Below are 22,950 nucleotides of genomic sequence, written 5' to 3'. Positions count from 1 at the left end.
AACAGTGCTATTCCAAATTTCCCGATGAATGAAAATATCCTGAATCGTACGATGCGACGGCTTTGAACGTATCATCGGAAAGAAGCCATCGATCTTCGGTCCCGATTGATCGGCTCGGCGCCGGTTTTGGTCATCCGAAAGGAACATCGACAGGTGTTGCGGCGCAGCGACCTTATACCTTGATTTGGCCGTTAAACGAGGCCCGATTTGGCTGGTGCCAAGGCGCGTAAACGAGCCAAGCAAAGACACCGAAAGATTATTACGTTGCCATCGATGAGTACATTAAGGACACGATGCGCGTCCAGGGACTCGGAGCTAACTTTAGACATTAGCTGTCGCGTGGTGAAGCGACGAACCAGCAAAACCGCCAAACGGTATTCTCGCCCGGTCTTTACTCGCATAAAATAAAGCAGTGTACTAGCCGCCCTCAGTCAGGATGGATAATGGTCTATCTCGATATTGACAGGACAAGGGTTGGGAGCGGGGTGCGCGATGATCAAGTGCGGGGGTTGATATGGAATTATGTAACTTTGTGACGGAAGCCGATGACTCGCGATTTGAAGCATCAACGCCGCCGCGGGTGCCCGAGGATCCAGTTGTGACCCCGTAAACGATGCCTGGTAACGATCGTAAATTATCGTATACTTGATGCTTGTTGTAAATCTTCTTATTCGGTGGGCGTTTCATACGCGCGATCGTATCTGCGAGAAGTATCGGGGAAACGTTGAAATATACGATAAGCGGCCCTCGATCAACAGTGTCGGTGACCGAAACCCTTGCCAAAGTAATTATTGCTGTTCTTCAACGGCAACAATCGATGCCTAAAATACGTGTCGAGAATATCAAGGAGGAATCAAATGCGAGAACCTCTATCGCCTCCAGGTGTCTCAGGACGACTGAACATCCGAACGGTCGTACGGTCGGACACGGCGTCATCCTCGACTGGATTCGGTGCCCCCTCCTATTGGAATAGTCAACGAAACACCAAACGAAAATAGGACGAATAGATAAATCATCCGACCCACACCGGTCCGCCTACAGCCGGACGGCATATCTCTAAGAAATCCTATTCGACTCTGCTCGATTTTCCTGAGCTGGAACGTGCGTTGCATATTTTAAAAATGCAGTCGATCGTGCCAAAATAATTCCTTCCCCTCGATTCTTCTTCTCTCCAAGGGACGATGTCAAAGGCTGATCGCTGATTGCCAGTGAAATGGGGCTGCTCATGTCCGTTTTGATCGGCTGCGTTGGAGTTCTTGAACTCCTTGCTTGTCTCCGTCACGTTTCGGACGGTTTGACACCGTCGTTGGGTCCGGCAGCACCTTGTCTGTCCTATCACTCGGAAACATCGGAGAGACACAGCTCCGTCAATTCGCTATGCACTTACAGCCACCGTCGTGGGGTAGGATTGCCAAGAGGTGTCAGGCACAAGTTGGAAAACCTTCACGAGTACAGTATCAAGGTCAAGGGTGAGCTGCGGACCCTGGACCGGCACTTTGACGAGAGCACACTTTCCGACTGCAGCACTGGCGACATTTTGGGCAATTCTAGGCCGGACTCTAGGCTCAGTCTGAACGAATACGAAGCCAAAGACGAATGGAATCCTGACTTTCAGCCCTACTACGGAAACCAGAATGCTGAGCACGGTTGCAGGGAGAGACATCAAGACGGTATATCGTGTCGAGAGGATCAGGAGATCAATTCGATATTGGAGAACCTGAATCTGATACCGACTCCAACAACGAAAAAGTACGAAAGAATTCCCACCCCTATTCCATTTGAAAATTCGACTGAGGATGCCTGGAGAAAGTCTAGATCACCTTCGTCGTCGTCTACGTCAAGTGAGAGGAAAAACTCGTTTGATGATGATTCGGGGAACGAAGTACCGACTAGGAACTCGATCGATAATTCATCGGTCGCCAGTCAGTCCGGACGATCGTCCTTGGGTGACATCAAGGTGACACGTTCGAGCGCTTCACTCCAGAAATCTGTCAACGATGTGGAAAGCATTTCGAAGCATTCGTCGGACGTTGTACGGGCCTTGGAAAGCTCGACGTCCGTCAATGACACTGAAAACTTGTCCAAGTCGTCTGAGATTTGGAAAGAACACGTGGACGGAAATGGAAAGTTGAAGGAAGTGAGTGATTACCAGGAAGTTGCGGGTGGTGGTTTAAACGTACCGAAGTCATCAAAATCTTTGGGGACAACGATCGTGCGAAAGGCAACGCGGCTGAAATCCAAAAATGCGGAGATAAGCAAGTCCGCGGAGACTTTGAATGCGAAGAAATTTAAGAAAGTCCGAGAGCCGGAAAGACGTAAATCTGACATATCCGTACAGACGACCGACTTCGATTCCAAGTGCGACGAGGCGACGAACACGTCGAGGTCGGAAAGCAGGCAAAGCGTTTCCGTCCAAGTTCAAACTAGCTTTGAGGAATATATTTCGGAGGACGAAAATGCGGAGGATTACAGTGGAATTGCGACGGGTTTGTCCGAAAGTCGACGAGACATTTCGGCGATGGGTAATTGGCGAAAAAAGTCGTTTAAACAGAGGAGATTCAACGGGTCAGTTCGGAACTCGAAGGAAGATTGCGCGAACATCGTTGTTACGAAGACGCTTGCACCGTCCGTAGAAAAGCCTCGGAATTTAAAACAGCCGATCAGAGTGTCCAGCTTCGAAGACGCCAACGTGGATGACTACGAGAAGGTGAAAAGCTTACTTCTGGAGACGGACAGAAGCGAGAGCAGGAGTCAAGATGAAGACTCGAGGAAGAATTCCGGGAGTTCGAGCACTCATAGAAACGACGCGAAACGTCCGTCCACCTTCAAAACGCAATCGGAAATGCTCGATGAACTCATTGACGAAGAGTTCAAGGACGCGGAGGACGGATCAAACTTCCCTGATCCCATAGAATACTCCGTTCCTGATACCGGCTCGGACAAGGCTTTTTGGGTAATTTTATTTCAAACCCCTCGCGGTGGCGTTCGTCTAACGCTTCAGGCTAATTAACAGTTTTGAAGAAACCGGGTAAAATTGGAAGCCAAGGAGCTGATCTTACCGGTCCCATTTCCTGTCTATCGTTCCGTTGAAATGTAACGAAACGTTGCGCAACAATTTGTTTGGTCTTATTTTCACCCGACCTACCCTAACCACCGGGCGATGACAGAGGATTCCTATTTCCCTAAAACAAGAGGCCATACTTCTGCCCGGAATGTAGATCATTCTTTGAGCTTTTATCGTTTAAAAAATTAAAAATACATCAACTCTGAGTCAGAGACAGATAGATCCATTTTTCATTTATGCCGGGAATGCTTTATCATCTGGCAGAGACACTCGTTTGATAGTATAATATTTTTACGATGTATTTTGATAGGGAAATTGAAATCTCTCGTCCAGACACAGTTCAAATTACATATTCTTATGTAACTCGGATTTAAATCGGGCTTTCTAGATCGACAACCGACTCGTAACAGACTTTGAAATTTGCCGTTTGATTAACCGTTGTAATTTCACGGACAAGAATAAAAAGCAAAGTAAACAGATAGATTTATTAAGACGGACTCAACGTTAAAGCGTGATATTACAAAACGTGTTTTACATTCGCGTGTGCCTCATCGGCTGACTCTTCCATCTCTACACCGGCGTTGTTGGTGCCGTGTGCTGAGCGTGGGGTCTCCCAAAATATCAAACGTCAGCTCCTGCCTTCCTCCGCAATATTTTCGTGGTTACCGAGTCTCACTTTAACATTCCGCCAGTCGGTGGCAAGTCGGAACTTTCGTAAAGATTTACCAAAATCTGTAGGAGCAGCAGCTTCGGTCGCGAATTGGAAGATCGAATATTCGCCGTTTCTACTTACGATCGAATCGATCCATGAATTCGCAATGGGGGGGAAAAGCGACGAGATATTCATTCTGGCTGATAAAATATTCAATGGATGATGTTGAAGGGGGGGATTGGAAAGAACGAGAAATTCAATATTACAGTCGTTGTTTTTCTCGACGACGCGGCTATTTCGGTGAAGCGACGGCGAACTTCGAAGAGGAAAGAAACGTAATAATTTTATTCCATCGTTCTAGAAGGTTTCGTTATCCGGGGAAACAGGCGTCATTGGTGATGTGTGGAAAAATCCGGCCCACATAACCCGTGTCGGCCGATTCTTTATTTATTTCACCATTCTATTTTTCTCGGCGACGCCTCCGCCGTCGGTTATTCGGTTAGTCGAATGTCTTCTCCGGAACCACCTGCTTGGCACCGTGTCAAAACGATCTTCTCGTCCTCAAGACTTTCTGAGTGGCTTGGCGGAGCCGCGCGATGTGTCGATAGTCGATGGAAACGATGATGAAAAAACGAGACAGAATATCGGAACGCCTTTTCGTGTCACTCGCGGATATTGGATAATGACTCGTAGGCGTCGCTTGACGAAGAAGACTAATGTCAGGTACATAAGGTGTCGAAAAAACGTTGAAAATCGAACATCGATGCACAGCGAAGTCTCTCGCCGGCAAAACTTACCGTCGGCACATCACAACGCACGAAGAATAATAAGATAAAAATCTTACCTCTCGTTTGATAATCGAGCTAAACAAGATTTGGTACGGTGCGCAAAGAATTTCCCTTCCCCAATCTTCACACCGGTCGATTCACGAGGATTGGTAAAAATAACTCGGCAACGGCTGGCAAGTCTGCAGATGATTATGATTTCGTCTCGTACCGTAACCGAGTGCAGATCTAGGTGCAAATACAATTCTTCGCATGACTCAATTTTTATGCAGGTCTATTCAGAGGAGACGGGTCAAAGCTTTTTCAATTTTCACGCAGAGAGTTCGTAGATACGTTCTACAGTCGGAATACTCATTTCGTGGGTATCGGGTTTCCCACGATTTATCGTTCAGTGTATAACCCGGATTTGTGAGGCGTCGTCTTTATTTAAGCACTCACATATTTCACGCTACCGTACAGAGATGAGTGCTTTGTGAATTTTTCTTATCAAAGAAATTCTTTTTTCTTACTCGCAGCTATTGCCGAATGTGTTACATAATTCTTTGATACTAATCTGTATAAACAAAATACGAGGTTGATGAAATCGTTCTCAAATCCTCGTATGAGATTTTGACGTTTCTTCTTCCATTCGGTTTGAACCAGGTTTCATTTTATAAATCGAAACGCATTCCCTTCTAATTGCCTTATATCTATCTATGGAGTTTTTATGGGTTGAAAGGTGTTCAAGTTTACATTTAGACTAAGCAGGCATTTCTGTTCGGAGAGCATGTACGCTTTTCGTCTTTTAGTCTCGTTGAATTTAAATTCTTATCCAAATTTCCTCTTACTCGTAAGGCCATTTTCACGTCATTCAAGGCTGAGTTACTCCCACAGCCGCCTAATGCATCAATTTAACGAATACAATATACATAGGCGTGGGTATAATGTAAAGGTAAAATGTCGACGTGCGGATTGTACGATTGTGTTGTTTATAATCAAAAACAGGTCGTCCAAGAAGGTTCGTGGAAGAAAAAACGTAGATGGCAAACTGAGGTTCGTTGAATCTGGTTGAAGGTGAAGTGCAAATGTAACGAATGTAATGTAGGCATTTACGGCGGTGTGTATTCCGTTTCGTTGATAGCAACAGCGGACAGACACCCGAAATAGAAACGCATGCTGAGAGGTTATGCTTACAGAGCAGTGGAATCCGAAACACTTCACCGTTACATCTTGCAACAAAGTTTGCCGCACCCTTTCGCTTCCATCTTATACCACCGTGTATGTGGAGCTCAATTTACGAGAAATATCAAACGTGAATATTACCGGGCAAGAACGCTTTGGGCATACAGATATTTTGCAGCACAATCAAGGGAACGTTACACGGTTGAAAAATGAATAATTTCGGAGAACCTGCGTTTATCCGAGAACTTATTTCAAAACGTGGCAACATTACTGTCGTTTACTTGTCCGTTTTATCGTCAGTATACCCGTGGCATAGGTACAGTGGCATAAAAGTCAAGATCTCAGAGATTTCTCCTCTCGTAGCTAGAGGCGATTGCTGCAGTAAAAGTCGTGTCGCAAAGTACGAATCACGCCTGACTTTTGAAATTTGCTGGAATAATACTGCAATTGTTGGTACATCGGTGGTAACTGGAACAGTCAAACCTGCCATTTCTGTTCAGGAATATACAGTTTTTTCTTTTTTTTTCTCTTTGTGGTATATTTCTTACAACGTGAAAACGTGAGAGCGAAATAATTGGATGCTTGTACCGTATGTACATACATTCTCAAGTAGTCATATCGAATGTCAAAGGTTTTCAACGAATGATGCTAACTGTACACCGTTTATACAAACAGTGCACACGATGATGTTTCATAGATCGTGGCTTTTTATCCAAGAGGCTGTACAGGCAACTGATGTACCGGAAAGGCTGTGTTAAAAACTAACTCAAGTTCTACAAAAATAGTTTCTCTGAAAGTATTTCTGCTCGCTGAACGAAAACATATTCCGAAGAGCTGGTTACCCATTAGGTTGATTCGCATGCACCTCATTCCACTCAAGTAGCGAGGGAAGTACTGATTAATCAAATAGATTATATACATATTTCTACCAATTAATCTATAATTGAATCGATCATGATTTGTTTGACTGGATGAAAAAAAAAAAAATGTTATCATTACGGAGATCGGAAGTTATATCCAACTGGCTTCGTCTAAATATGTTTCGCTTGTCAAATCGAACATACTGAACGAGTTAAGAGTTGATTGGTCAGAGTAAATTTATTGGATTCAACTATCTTGTAGTATTTGAATGGAGTGAGCTGTATTTCAATCAAGCGAATGTGTTACTCGTTCACGAAATATATATATATATATACGTGTATATATATTTTTTTTCCCATGCAAAGAATCAAGAGAAATTTGTGCAATTTAAATATCGAGAGTCTTTGGATGGTTGAATTAATTTTTCAAAACATATCGTATAATTGGCTTTATGCCTTAAAATTGGTATTTATGGAAAAAGAATCGAGATATTTTATCTGAATCCAAGAATTCTTCTAAATTAAATACGAATCATTAAATTTGGCTTCGGACTAAAAACCTCTGTATATATAATCCATAATCCTGCAAGTAAAGTATACAAAGGTGCGATACGTGCGGTAAATTTTCCGTACAGTTTTCACGGTGAGAATCGCGAGTAAATTCCTTTACAATGCGGAGTTAGAGGCGATTCTGTAATCCGAAATTAACAATGCGCGAATGTACGTCGGGCCGACCGGCGCTTGTATAAGCGTTGGATACGAAAATAACGTACAACGATCAAAGTATTCGACGCGTATTCGGCTAAGGTATGTTTTGCGAAAGATATCGCGAGGCGTATAGAAAAGTTGCACCCGGCACACTGCAGCCGCGTCCACGAGAAGGGGAAGCGCGCGGGTTTCTGGAGTCGTCGGGAAGCCGAAAATAGCGTCCCGGTTATGATGAGACGGCCAGGGATTGGGTCCTAGATTTCAGTCAGTTCGCAAACTCTATTGGGTCGCGGTACTGTCCGGACGACCGTCTCGAACCCTCGATTTCTCAAGTCGTCGTCAAGAAGTTTGTTCACCCTCGTCTCTTCAGCCGTCACCCTCGCCGACTATCCGTCTTATTTTGCCTAGAGTTTATCTCTACGACGAGAAATCTTTCCGTGCCCAACCTTCAATCGAGGCACTATTAAGTTCGACAGAAATGGCGGATGTAGACAACAGTGTAGTGTACACCACGACGGAGCGTAAAGTTCGTAAAGTGAAGAAAACCACGAAGCGTAGGGAGAGTCACGACCAGAACGCCGAGGTCACTATCACCGAGGTTGACAGCACCCAGAACAACCATGACAACGCCATCGATAAGTATGTGCTGGCTGACGGTGGAACACTGTCCGCACTTATGATACCCGGTTCCGATACTTCGAACGTTACTTTGGCTGCCACGGACGGTCGCGTCAATTTTTTAACTTTCTTTCTTTTCTTTCTTTACCATCCCTTTCGAGAACAGAAACGAATCAAAGGTTGCCTGGAACGAATCGAACGGAATTGAGAACTTGCGCAATCAAAAGTTTCCGCTCAATTCCGATCTATTTCCGTTCGAATCGTCGTTGAATCGAGTCACGAAGAGCTCTGAACACCGTTTATTTCACGCATCACGCGACCGGCTGATTCTAACGTCGTACCAAATCTTTCCATACGAAATTTCTGTACGGGCGTTAATTCATCCCCGACAATGTTTCGTGACTGAGATAGTACGCGATACGACGACCTTAAGATTCTCTCAAGTTCGGCTAAATTTGGACGCACGAAAAGATCGAACCCGTGGCACTCCGAGAACTCGCGAATCGTTCGCAAAGGAAACTGAGATTTATTCTGCAAGCATTCGTACACTTTTCACTCGCATCATGCAATCCAGTCACATTTTTATACGCATATGTTTATCCGAATTCACATCAGTCCACGATTCGTTGTTACATACGCATTGACCATCATATTTATACAGATACCCAGCCAGCACATACAACAGCACTCATCCAAGGTACATATAATATGTATATATAGATATTGTGTAAATTCCTATGTTTACATCCGCCAACAGATCCGACGATTCTTGATTCGACGCTAATTCTAACATTCGTAATCGCAACACTTGTCTTATAAATATACCTGCAGAATGTGCTGTAATTAATGTACGTTGTATTCACGATTTTCTGCCGTCCTCTGATACATGAATCATATATTGTAAAGTACATTCACGCAGTTGTTTAATTGATTCTCTGGTCTTTATCACTCTGTGTCTGTGTTACATTCGTTTTTTCACGTGAAATCGAGAATGATTTCAAAAACCTTCCTTGTATTGTGGTTTCCGTTGGTTCGAAGAGTAGTCAGTAGCTCTTGTGAAACAAGCATTTCAATTGACAATCAACGAACGACTAGATGGGACTTTGTCAATCGGCTGATGTTTTCATTTCTCACAGTCATCAACAAGATCGTTCGTAACTAATACTGTCAACCGCCTACCTTCTGCTTCTTAGTCAAAAAAAAAGCAAATGCAAAGTGAACAAAAATGAATTCCAGGTTGAAGAAATTTAAAATTTCACACACAACTCACCAACGTTCGATGTAATAAGATTACTTTGACAAAATCCGTTATTTCGTACCGTCGATATGGATCAGCTTTCGCGAACGAATGTCAAACCCCTGCCAAATATTCTTCGACTCTCGTTTGACGCACCAATCGTTAGAACGATGCAGTATCTCGATTTGCGCCCGTCACCTACTCGCCATAACGTTGTGAATCATATAATCCCGAAACGATACTAAATAAGGCATAGGATTCGAGTACAGCCTTCGATTGGAAATTGGGATACTGTTCACGTATCGAAAGGCGAACGTTGAAATGTCGTTCCGCACTAACGATAAGATGTTTCACAATTTTGTTCTGTTTCGATTTTTTTTTTTTCCACTTTTTTTGTTCAACGAGCGTGTCTCATAATCGCCGAATTCGCACTTAGACCACTCAGTGGCACCTGCGAGTAATTACACGATTAACGAAATCTCTGGTTTCGTGTTGCAGTTGATTTTCAGTGGCGAATTCACGAGGGCGATGAACAAGGACTGGCACAGCGGCCACTTCTGTTGCTGGCAATGCGACGAGTCTCTTACCGGTCAGCGGTACGTTCTCAGGGATGAACATCCCTACTGCATCAAGTGCTACGAGAGTGTGTTCGCCAATGGATGCGAGGAGTGCAGCAAGATCATCGGCATCGATTCGAAGGTACGCCGACTTCCAGATTTTTATCCTCGTTTGCAGAACGATTTTATAAGCAAGCGTTTAACTCAAGTGATTTCGAGTCACGTCGACGATTCGAGACACCGAACGTTGACAATTAAGTAACTATAATTTTAAATACGTTCGCACATCCCGTGATTAAGCGAAAATTCAATTTTGCCTATCTTGACTTTTATGATTTTTTTTACCGATTGTTTTTCGGGTATACAGAATGGGCGCGATGACCGAATACTCGGCTGATTGTAAGCGTTCGGTGAAAAATTTCAGACGAACGTCACTTTCACTGCATTCTTTTACCGAGAAAAATCGCGAAAGATGAGAGACATTAACGTTTTCGAAATAATTTCGACGCGTAAATTTTATATTTGAAATATGGCCAGTAGTGACTGACTTGTAATTTGTCATTTCTAGAAATAACTACGATGATGTAGCAGCAGCAACCTTAGTTCGCAATGCTTAAACTACGAATATATACATATATACGTTTCGGTCGCATAATCGACTCTCATATATATATATATATGTATATATATATATATATACATATATATATATATATATATATATCATAATTTGAGGTACTCAGAGAAGCGTGTTTCCGCTTTATGCCTGTATACAGAAACTATTATTATTTCGTGCAAGATTTACTGTCTCGGTTCTAGCTGCTTTGCTGTGAATTTAATCATTTTCTTTCTGCCTTCAACATGCTTATTGTTTTGCGTCACGTGGTTCGGAGTGAAAAAAATTTTTTCATCAACTACCCGCAGACAAATTTTGCATCAAAGGCTTACTGTCTGCTCGTGACGAAACGATGAAATCATTCTTTCTGAAAGTATAGTGAATCCACTTGACGAGTTAACGAATTCAAGAAACGGTACGCTGTAACTTTGAGCCCCTTTTTCGTATCAAGTTTATGCGGAGAACGGGAATTTAAATTTGTTAAGAACAAGTTCAGTGTTTTACAGCGATGTTGTGTATTCTAAAAAATGTATTATATCCGAGCAATGTCCGTATGCTGCGGATCACTCGGAGACCAACATATGATTTATGTTTGTTAAACCCGTTTGACTCATGAACTAATACTCCGTTGAAACTTGTTCCCGTGGTTTTTGCGATCTGCGTAGTTACCATCGTCGTGAGCAAAACAACCCGAGCATCAAACTTCGCAAGCTGCTCATCGTTTGTATTTTGAGCACTCGAAGATACGTGAACTATGATAAGCTGATTCCGCAAAGTCGTTTGCAAGTCTGACTCGATGGTTTTTATTTTTTTTTTTTGTTTGTTTCACGTTCAAGGATCTGTCGTACAAGGACAAGCATTGGCACGAGGCATGCTTCCTCTGCAACAAGTGCAGAGTTTCATTGGTCGACAAACAGTTCGGAAGTAAGGTGGACAAGATCTACTGCGGCAACTGTTACGACGCTCAATTTGCCAGTCGTTGCGATGGATGCGGCGAAATCTTCCGTGCAGGTAAGAAAATATTTCAGATTCGAGAAAGATGAAAAAAATTTGAAAATAACCAAAATAATGGACTGCCTAGTACATACATGCATACTTATTTTTATTCGGGGTTTGACCGCAAGTATTGAAAAAGTTGGACCTTGTCCAGAACTCCATCGTCGATCACCCAGTACAGCAACCGCAATGAATCGATACATTATTTATTACCTTTCGTCAAACGATTTTCTTTTCACTTGACTGTACAACGAACCGATTCACCGTTTACGCACAGAATTGCCGATTCCCGCGTGTCTGACTAATGCCGGATGGATTCACGGACGTGTGTTGGCGGTCAATCGAGAGTGCGAATGTAATTGCAAACCGTACGAGATGTTGTTTTAAATATATGCGCAAATCTATGAACGCGGCGGACGTGAACAAGCGAGAAAGAACGAAGCTGTATCTTGCATTTGACGTTTCTTATTAAGGTAACCGAGTCAAGGTTCCGGCCCAGACACGAACAATTATTACCACAGTCTACGGGCAGTATATTACATATAAGCCCTCGATAACTGGAACCCTGAATCGGTGTTCATCTCTCAGCGATATCCCTATTATTATTTTTCATTTTCTCATTTTCTCATTCCGCAAAGTTGAAGGAATCGGTACCTTCGTTTACGTTGCACTTATTCAAGATTCACACTCCAGCTGTGCTTCTTCTCTTTTATCACCACGCTACCAAGAGTAATCTGATCGGATAACTTTTGGCGATCGTTGACACTCCACTTGGAAGACAGTCCGAGCCGTTCCTCGGCTTGGCAAGTATGAAACGGTGCGACCTTCAGAATTATTCAGACCGCTTGGCTTCCCGAGATATGACCCAGATCTTTCCTGAATCACGTGACAAACCACCACTCACTAATTTTCGCAAATCTGCGGCGATGGGCGGAGATTCTTTTCAATTTCATTCAGGGAACAGCTCGAAGCAGACACGTGCCAGACGTCTAATCGATACTCTCTACGATCTATGACATGTTTTCTCTTTTTACCGTCACTATCTCACACGTTTTTGATCCGAATCAATACTGGCAAGATTTTGGCACGGGCGTGAATCGAAGAGGAAAATAATCGTTTAATAACGAAACACAACACGGCGTGAAAATGGTCCGGGTCATTTTATTCGGTAATCTTAAACGTCGTCTTGCAATTAGCAGAAAATCCCTCATAATTATATTAATTGTATAACGAGGCTTAGAATGCAGTGTAACGTCAGATCCGTTTCTCGTCGAGCCGTGACACTTATAACTTAGGTCATTTCAGAGCTTAACTCAAGAGAACGCGGCCAAAGATCCGACTTTTGACGAGCACTTAGGTAGGTGTAATATACCGGGACTCCAATTATTGAGATGACGTTAATTCGAACACATTATAGATGTTTAAGAAGAGACAAAACGAGAATTCGAATTATACGGTATAAGGGAACCGTACGAAACGAGCTTATCCGAATTGGATTTCAGGTGTGGGAGTTTCGTGAATTCTAATTTGAAATCTGACAGCCGGAATGAGTCGGGGACCACCAACATGAACCGGTTAAGTAGCTTGCGGAAATGTGCGAATGGCTTACAATTAGTTTCATTCGATCATAAATTCATGCGTATGCATTGATGCGAAGAAAATTTTAACTCGGTGTTAAACGATATACAATTTCGGTCATTTAGCAATAAGCAATTGTTGGGGGAAATTGGTGTCACATATTAACGCCAATCGGCTTATCAGATTTGAGAAAGTTTGATAATATATTAGGCATGTAAGCTTGAATGGCTATACGCGTATACCGATACAGATCATCTTATCTGTGAAATTGTTTTTTTTTTCGCACATTATAATCACGATAAAGAAGCTATAGCTGCTTATTGATAGAAAATACTCAAGCGTTCTGTTCTGAGACCTTGTAACATAAAATTACTCAAACTTCTATAAGTCTTAACCTACACAGATGTAAAAGGAATAACCAGCGGGAATACGGTGATAGAAAACAGCCGTGATTCAGGGCATAAAAATTTCATTCAGTTCGATACGCCAACGTAGGAGGATCCAGATTTTAAAACAGCACCCACAAAAATTTGTATTCAATGAATGGCTAATGTTGACAAACTTATTGCGAGCGTAACGTGTGTTGAGGAGAAATATTTTGGCAGGCAGAATCATTTCAGTTTTATTTTTCTTTTTCAATGAATGGAGGACAGCCACAAAGTTTTAAACTTCTCGCAAAACAAACCCACAATTTGTTAAATGGTTTTTACAAAACTTGGAAGATACGGCGGAATTGCTACACTGCGCCGATCAGAGTGACCGAATCGTTCTGAACGTATTTATCATGGTTTGTTGTGATTTTCCGCTTCCACAGTTGTAACAGATAGAAAAAAATTGGCGATATAAAATTATGACATTTCATGAAAAAACGAAATAACATTGTTTATTATCCATGTATAAGTATAATATTTGCCATGGAACTCTCAAGTTTGCCAAATTGGAATTTCTAAACGACGGACAGGCTGCAGTTTGACTAACAAAGTTGACAAAGCTGTGCGCGATCATGGTTGCACAATTGAGTGTTATAACATCATACCGACAAGTCATCAATTATTCGAATGACGCTACGTATTTTACTCGTGACATCTTTGTTTTAACTTACCTACATATTGCGCAAAAAGTAGGGTTTGAAAACGGCGAACCACGAAGTAGTGAAATAGTTTTTGATCCTAGCAGAGAATTTCCGTGCCATTTTATGTAGAATGACGAATGGAGGACCGGGTTTTGCGTATTTAAAAAATTACACACCCGTACGTGACAATGCAGGTTCTGGAACGGAACCTTAACACTTCATATTTTAATGGGTCAGAGCGGAGTCTTTGAATTTGCCGCCAACCCACGCCCAATCAAAGTCTGTATTCAAGCTACGCTCAACACCTTTTTTTCGCGCATACCAAATCTAGGTCACAAGTTTGAACCGTATAAAGGTCGAAGAATCAAGGGCAAATGTTGAATTAGAGCATTATGCGAGGCAAGATGAAAAATATTAGCCGTGAGGAGTTTCAAAGCTTTCGTACATTCGATTCGATTCGTTCGAATTGTTGGCAAAACAACAGTTGAAACTTACAGAATACATACAAATACTCTCACATCACGATGGCATTCATCCTAGTCTAATAATGCAACCGTTCGGGCATGGAATCAACCGGATATACTTATACAAATTCGGGAAAATGTTATCCTATTTTTTCTTCGGCGCAATTTTAGCGTCATCGCATCATTTAGCGATTACATTATGAAGTTATCCCGTAGCATTCCCGGTGAAAATTTCTACTAACACGAATTTTTGCTGAAAAAAATGGAACATTCTGTATTATTTCGTACAAAATTGTAAATATGCATAGTTTTTCACGACGAATTTGATAATTTTCTTTAAAAATTGTAGTGTCTTATAGATTGTTTACTGAAAAAATACAAGCTTTTGAGGTGGGGTTGAAGTTCCGAATTTGAAAAGTGGGTGTAAAAAATCAGAAAAACCGAAAATCAGAATGTACCGGAATTGCGAACGTAAAAATATAGAAAATCCAAAGCAACGAAAGATCAAAGAGGCGAAATTTCGCCAAGCCAGAAATTCACAGAACTGAAAATCTTCGATCATTCGGAATTTTGATATTTCAGATTTCTAAATTTTCAAAATTTCGCCCTTTCGACATTTTGCCCCTTCGGACCTTTGAGCGTCGGGTTAGGCACCATTCGAAACTTTAATGTTTCGTCAAAGTTTAACTTCTTACCTCGACTTTCGCTACCAAAAAAATTCCCATTTATCAGCCATCATACCTATACCCAGATTTGTGAAGAACAGACATTATCTGTACGTACATGTGTTATATTGCTTCTCGATTGACGTTTCGTCGACACACTTGTAATAGGTATTTAAGTGAACAAAAAAAAGGTGTAATATATACGAGTATCGCGGAAGAATTGTCACGCCTAGAAGTGTCGAGATGGTTTAATCTCCGAATGTTATTATCTTATCTAAAACGGTATTAATGTACCCATACAGTAACGCATAGCATGTACCATGCCTACTCGAAACCTTTTTCCACACTATTGCAAGCACTTCATTTTTTAACAAAGTCCTCCAAGTATTTTGTAAGGATATTTTATTCTTTCACTTGTTCGATTAACAGATCCTTTTATCACCATAGTACGTATCTTCAAGCTCACTTGCGACACACAAGTCCTTTGAAAATATACTGTCACAAATGTGTATGTAACAGCTTTAATCCCGTTGGAATTTTCACCGCACGGTTAAAAATTTCCGTAAACACTTGACGTACGGCAGTGTACATATTATACGTATGTAACGTGTGTGTATATATATATATATATATGTGTGTGTGTGTGTCAAACACGCGTTTACTCGCTAATCATTGGCTCCTGTATTATACTGATTGTAATTCCAAGATGATGTCATTCCAACTTGCAACAAGACTCACGAATGTTTGTATAGTTTTCAAACTGCGTTTAAATAATAAACAAAAAGTCTTTGAATCGACGCTTTAAAACCAGTATCGATGGGTGAACATTTTTCGACTAAACCGGGATCAAGATAATTTTGTATTTATTCGCCGCTTCAGATTAATTATTTTTAAATATCAGGTTCTTAATAAAATTTATTTCGCGTAAAAATAATTAAGTGTTATTACATTGGGCGGAAAAATACGGGAATAAAATTTGCATGCGGTATTTCTTCCCGATCTCACTATTGCTTATGTATCTACGTGTACTAAGTATATATGTATACCTGATTAGATGGAAAAAGAAAAAAAATCTTCACAGTTATTGCCAGCAGCCATTCGGATAGTTGTGTATATTATGTATAGGTGTATATATATATATGTATATATGTATATTTACGTTTATACATACGTTTCGTAGTAGCGTGTATGATGACATCACTGCTCGTAGATCTGTTGTATCTGTCAGTACGTGTGGGCGACGGGAATTTTAGCATTATTAGAATCACTACGAAGCACGAAGAAGATAAAGCAGAAAAATTCTCTAGTAAACAGTGGATAAACAAAAATTAGCACGGCTTCTTTACAATAATTGTCAAGATACGTTGCGGATAAACTGCAGGCGTAAGCGCGGAGCTTCCGCAACTTAATTCTATTCATTGGAAATGAAATAATTAGCGTTTGCTATACTTATCGGATGGATGCTGTCTATAAATAATCGGACAGATCGCTTTTAAGATAATTTCTTTCGCTAATTACATTACAGCTTTGTCGATTAATCAACGATTAAGAATTATACGTCGTCCGACTCGACAGAATTTCTTCTAACCGCAGTCTCTTTGCAGTCCTCACTCTATATATTTTTATCCTTCGAGTTTCAAGCTTTTTGAAATATGGATTTTTTTCTCCATCGTTTGATTCAGACACGGATTCGTTACTTCGGAATGAAACATGTCTTCAAGTTAATCCTTTTCTTTCTTATCTTCCCGTTTCTCTGTTTGTAGAGAGAAAAAAAAGGAAGTTACTGTAATCACCCCGTGATATATGTGATCAATGTTTTTGTCCTACGATATCTCCAGAGCGCGTTACTGGATTTCAATGATTTTGATCTCAATCGACGCGGTTTTTCACCAACTTAGAACTAATCAGATTTTGGCTCTGATCGGTTCGGTACTTTTTCAATAATCTGAACGATAAAATTCCACAATACAAAATAAAAACGGTGATATCTCGAGAATGGATGAATAAATTTGAATCAAAATTGTTACCGTGACGTTTTTTCAATCGCTAATCACGAATTTAAAGTAAAAATTTTCCTGACCTAAATTTCGCGTACTAGAAATAAAAAAAAATCGTCAATCACGAATCTGAAGTCGTAGTTCGAAGTTCGAATTCTTTCCTTCGTCGGATCGTCAAAGTCAACTTCGATTTGTTTTTCCAACGATCTTGGCTAACATACGACCGCGGCTGGAACAATTTGTTTAATTTTTTTTTCGTTTTCGATTACGCGTAAACGGCCAACGTGTAGGCTAAATACTGCAGAAGTGTAGGAGTATAGGTGCGAGTGTAGGTATTACTTGCGTACGTGAGAGTTGCGCGTGCCGCCGCCGTCGTGACTCCAGCGTCGTGAAGCAGCCGCCCTCAGTAGTCCGTAAGCCTTCGTACCAATCGTTTGGACAACTCGCGTTTAATTATCATTTTCTTTTATCCCCCCGGTCTCGATAATCCTAGGATACCGACAGCAACACTCAGTCTCGAGAAGTTTATTTAAACAGGACAAGGATCGACGGTATATTTGATTTGCAAGAATTCGTAAGAGAAGTTCCTCCGACCCCCGCCCCCTCCCTCCCCCCTCCCCGCTCCCCCCGCCGACCAAAAAAAAAAACAAAAAAAAAATAACAACAAATAAATAAAAAATTGACGATGATAAATTTTCACGAGTCACGAGACAGCGCGAACGAAACGGGACTGACGTTTTTTTGATTTCACGTACACACATTTATGATATTTCATCTTGATCTGTGCTGATTGAAACTATCCAACCTCTAACTTTTACAACTTGTTGAATTGTCGTAAAAGTTCTTCGTAGTTCTGAAATCCAATAGAAATTTAAGATCAAATTTTATTTAAAATTATATCCTTTACATCGGATAGTGAAAGGATTATTTTCTTTTACTAAATTGTACGCTCGTTGATTTACTCACTTTGTATAATTCCTTCTTACGTCCGTATGAATTTTTCTCAAATTTCATCGGTTGAGGTTGAAATATGCGATTTTGATCGGATTTTTTGGTTTATTATAATCTTCAAATTACTTTATCGATGAATCGTCGGAGAGAAATAGACGCCTGATTTAAATTGTTACCTCTGTTTGTAATTTTCTTCGTCTTATCAGCCAATTTAATACCCTACAAGTGGACCGGTTTTACGATCCTGTGTACATATACGGTAGCCGAAGACGGCATATCATAAATGGGTTCAAAGTATACAAATTTTATAACATAGATAAAAAGTCGAGACAAATTGACGGACTAATCGGTTCTTTATAGATCATTTCCCGTATGATGCAGAGCGCCGCATTCGAATCATTCGAAATAAGTCAGTGTTACGACGTGTTTAAATTGCAGCCAAGTTTCGATTCATTTTTGATTCACTACACAGCTACGTCTGGACTTGATGATACAAAAGTGTGATTTGTGAGTAAAGTTAAAAGAAGAAAAATAACGATAAAAGGAAACTAAATATCGTTGCTGATAATAATAATCGAACAGTGCCAGCCAGCTATTAATTTGAGACGAAACAAAGGACACGGTCGCTAAGAATATACGCACACCCACGCAAACATACGTATATACATATATATATATATATATAAATATATATACAAAATGGCGACAGACGCGCTCAGCGATAGATTGGCAAACAAATTGCATTTGCAAACGAAAACAGTCGGCGAGGAGAGAATCAAACGCGCTAAATCAAAGGACGAAGACGTCGCCATATTAACCATGTTCCCAATGGAAAGTGATCCAAAGTTCCGATGCTGCCTTGGGAACGAATGCTTTCTAGGGGATCCGAAAAAAGCAGATCCAGGTGAATTTCTCACATCTTTTATCGCTATCTTACAGTTCACGGTATTGTTGTCGGAATCGATATACGTAAACATGCGTAACCCTTTCAGTCACTCATTTTTCAACTCAATATCTTGGCCTCAATTTTGGTTTCCCGGGTGCTTTTGGGCTCGCTGGTCACGAATCTGAAGTCAAAATCTGATCATCTTCAAATCCAACACGGCGGATCGGATATGACGGATGTAATATCGAAAAAACTATCAAAATTCAATGATTCTGAAATGAAATGTCCTTGAATTTTGCTTGTCCTTCAAAAATCCTGAAAACTATCGATGAACTTTTCTTGCGTCCTAGAAATGTTCTTGAATTTGTTACGGATTTTCTTATTGGACACCACGAACAAAGATCATTCGAAGTTGTAAATAAACGGTGATAAGACTAGGACGTGGAATTTTTTGAGGTGGGAACGCTGAGCATCTCACTGTGACCGAAAGGGTTAAAGGACAATTTGCGTTACACGTGCAGAGAGCACAGTCAAACAACGAATGTAAACCGGTCGCAGGATGATTAATGGTCCCGTAACATGGCAGAAGGGAAATGGAATCAGCTGCAACTACATTCACGTACGATTCCGATCGCAGATGATAAACAGATGTGTGTTCTCGCGATGTTAATATTATTATGTACACGCTCTGCAGTCGAGCTAGGTATTGTACACACATGACGACGTATAACGCGTACCTACCTAGCTTGTACACACACGGTTTATCATCGGTGCAAATTAATTGTGTATAAGTCGGCACACGTGACCTTATCGGGAAAGAACATAGTCCTGCCTCCCTGCCTGCTACACCCTTTCTGTGTACAGTCCACTCAGTTAATGAACCTGCTAATTACCCATTGCCATTATTTTTGTTATTATTATCGAGTATTAAGTACACTTTAGCTTGATGGATATTATCTTTCAACCTTTACTACGGTACGGTGGATGTAACACGTGTTATGTATTATTAGGATGCGGCTTGTAATTTAAATTTGCTTGGTATCTTTTCCTTTAATTTTATCTCCTTCGTCACATTCGTACAATTTATTTGTTTAAAAACGTTGCGCGATCGAATGTACGTATGGGTAAAATCGTCGTTTCGAAACTATGAAGAATTTGCTCACGCTAAGTTTGCTCGAAACGCTTTGATATTTTTCCGCTTCGCAGGCCTGTTGCGCAACGTATTGTATCGTGCAGTTTCTTTTTTTCTTTTTTTTTTTTTTTTCCTGAACTCTCGAATTTTTTTTTTAATTTTAGCCAAGTGCCTCCGGGTGAGTTACAGACGCGTCTCTACGTCGATATTTAAAAGTGTGCAACGGTAAATACGCTTAAATGGTTGAAGTCAAGCGTCGACACCTTTTAATTGCTTTTGATCGCACGACGATTGAACGAAGAACATTTCCATGATTAACGCGTCTCGACGAATCGAAATGCGAGAGTTCAGAATCAATTCGAAATTTACGACAGAGATTAGTCTCGAATGAAAATTCATCTCGATGTTAGCGCACGTACGTAGTATAAAAAAATATTCAACAACCTTCGAGAGAAGGTCGCGTACCAAATACCAAATGCACCGACCGCGCAATTTCAAGTAACAAACACACAACTCTGACGAATAACAATATTGATTTTCGTGTATTTTCCGAACTATAAAAAAAAGTAAATATGCTCTTTGACCGTTTCGCCGTGCATGCAAGCTGTATTGAAAACTGACGTATAATCGAGTCGTGTGTAAGTTGACTTAATTTACATCGATGTACGTATCAGCAAATATTCGTCCGAAGACCGGATTATTGATATTATACCGAGACTTTCGTAATCTCGTACAGCCATCTCAAACGGCTATAGGTATGTGAAACTCGAATCGTAATTTATTTCGCAAATGGGGTCATACGCGAAAGATACATTGAAGTCTTGTACGTTCACGTTCAAGTGTGTTAAGTTAATATATAAGTTAAGTTTTACGCGGAGCCGATTTATATGCACCTGTACGTATTGCGCGAGTGATATATTTCAGCTCTTTCACCTCGCTAATTTAAATCTTGTTCGGTTATAATCGAACCTTCGCTCAAGTCGAGATGATCGTATCCGTGTGTCGTTTTTTTTTCTCTCTCTCTCTTTTTTCATCTTTTCGCGTCAACGTACTGAAAACTTACCAATATACGCGTATCTCATACGTACACGTTGTACGTGTATAAATTTAGAAGTGAGTCATATATTATATTAAGTATTGCGCACTTTCACAGCTCTATACTCCTGCCTACATCACTTTGGATCGTTACTGGGTGAATTTTTTTTTTTTGGTTTTTTTTTCTCTTTCTCAAAGAGGCTGAGAACCGCCAAACTGCTTCATGCTTACGTATCTACAGACACGTTACGTACGGTATAAGATCCTCGAATTGAATTCAATCGTCGCGCCAAAAGAAGATTGAACGCTCGATGAAATCAATTGATTCGCATCTCGTCGTAAATATCGTTTGACGACAAACGTGTTGCGGCGAAGAAACCCGTCAACGATTTTTTATATATCAATTTTCGATCGAAAAGTTACGGTTGTTCAGTTTACTCAGATTCCATACATGAAATTGTCGAAAGTTATCTTCCCTACTTCGAAAAATCAATGCACTGGTTGTATTACTCCAAATTTCCGTTACACGTATCGGAATCGATAAGGTTCATCAAACGTACACATCCGGCGGTGCTTTTTTTAGTTTCGCATTTTCGTTATTGGTATCGTCGTTTTCACGGTTGATGAAAAGGGACGTGTGTATATACATGCAAACTACGCGCGGAATGGTAACGCAGACACAAAATCGGACACTCGGGCCTTGGGAATCAGAGTTTATACATATACGGACATGGGCTGGACCACGTGACGTCATACCTAGCAGTCGGCATCTACCTTGAGTCGTTCAAGCCGGATGATTCTATAACAACTAATGCACTCAAACGTATGGCAATGAGACGCAATCTCGGCACTGTCTTCGTTACCTGTTCCTAAATATCTGTGACAATTACGTGATGTTTCTCTTGAACCATTAACCACGAAATTACCCATAACGACGAGCACGTTATGTAGGTAGATACATACGTACATACACATAGGCTAATTAGGGTATGCGGAGGCGTCCTACATTCCTTTAATCGACGCTGCAGTAGGTAGTCACGACTTATCGCGGTTAACAGATTAAGTTTATCTATGACGCGTCTCTCACATCCGACGCTCTGATGATCGCCGTATTTGTTATTTCCGTCTGGCATCTTACAGCGATATTCCCGCTTAGAGACTATTATTATTTTTTTTTTTTTTCTTGTTCGTGCCTCGTAATTTCGAAATGCCTCGATCGATAAAAAGGACCGATTTGTCTCTTGCGCATTTTTCGATGCTCGTTGCTTCGATTCCACGTTGAGAAATTTCGTTTCCACCAATTTTTCAATTGTGATGTAGAAATTCTTTAAGCAGAGATTCGGATTCAGCGTTAAAGGTTTAAAGCATCGCAACGAGGCTTCAGACGTGAATCTTGCCTGCAGGAACGATAAAACCCAGTATCCTTTTTTGTCGAGGATATATATCTAAAGCGTTGACAAGCCAAAATTGACTCGCTGCCGGTGTTTATTGCAAATATTCTGCAGACGTGATTCTCCGCAATTGGAAGAATACTCGTTTTGCAGGTTTTTGTTTCCTTGGAATTAAATGAAAGACATTTTTCTCTTTCGTACACGTGGAATCTTGTCGAAAAACCAGTCGCGACGGAGAGAATTCTAGCAAAAGAATTTTACTCGTGATCGAAAAACCTGTGCGAAATCGTTGATCCGGTTTGCGGATCTCGAAGAACAATTGATTGTTTTTTTTTCTTCGATCACCGCAGCGGGATGATCACATACCGTACTCCGGATTTGAGAACACCGCGGGCTATGCATTTTATGTATATACATACGTATATTCGGTATTGAACGTTAAATTTTCCACTTGTCTTAAAAAAGTTCTCAAATGATTTATCTGCATGTCTGTAGACTCTCGGTATTAAGTCACGGTTTAAAATA

The 22,950-nt window shown here is 40.9% G+C and overlaps 1 protein-coding gene across 15 annotated transcripts in view; it reads left to right on the top strand.

Moving 5' to 3' along the window:
• The window catches only part of LOC124180219 (four and a half LIM domains protein 2), a 139,928-nt gene that overhangs the window by 108,888 nt on the left and 8,090 nt on the right, over nt 1-22,950 (top strand). For 9 of the 15 annotated variants that reach the window (XM_046565487.1, XM_046565525.1, XM_046565533.1 and 6 more), the window contains 2 exons: nt 9,584-9,784; nt 11,095-11,269. In XM_046565487.1, the coding sequence (XP_046421443.1) occupies nt 9,584-9,784; nt 11,095-11,269 (376 nt within the window). Of the gene's footprint in view, nt 1-632; nt 2,954-7,474; nt 7,870-9,583; nt 9,785-11,094; nt 11,270-17,446; nt 17,605-18,341; nt 18,886-22,950 lie in introns of those variants that run through there. The other 6 variants (XM_046565449.1, XM_046565542.1, XM_046565551.1 and 3 more) reach the window with 6 other exon arrangements.

This window comes from Neodiprion fabricii, chromosome 1 (assembly GCF_021155785.1).
Source record: "Neodiprion fabricii isolate iyNeoFabr1 chromosome 1, iyNeoFabr1.1, whole genome shotgun sequence".
Lineage (NCBI taxonomy): Eukaryota > Metazoa > Arthropoda > Insecta > Hymenoptera > Diprionidae > Neodiprion > Neodiprion fabricii.
This window is presented reverse-complemented; position numbering and strand designations above follow the sequence as displayed.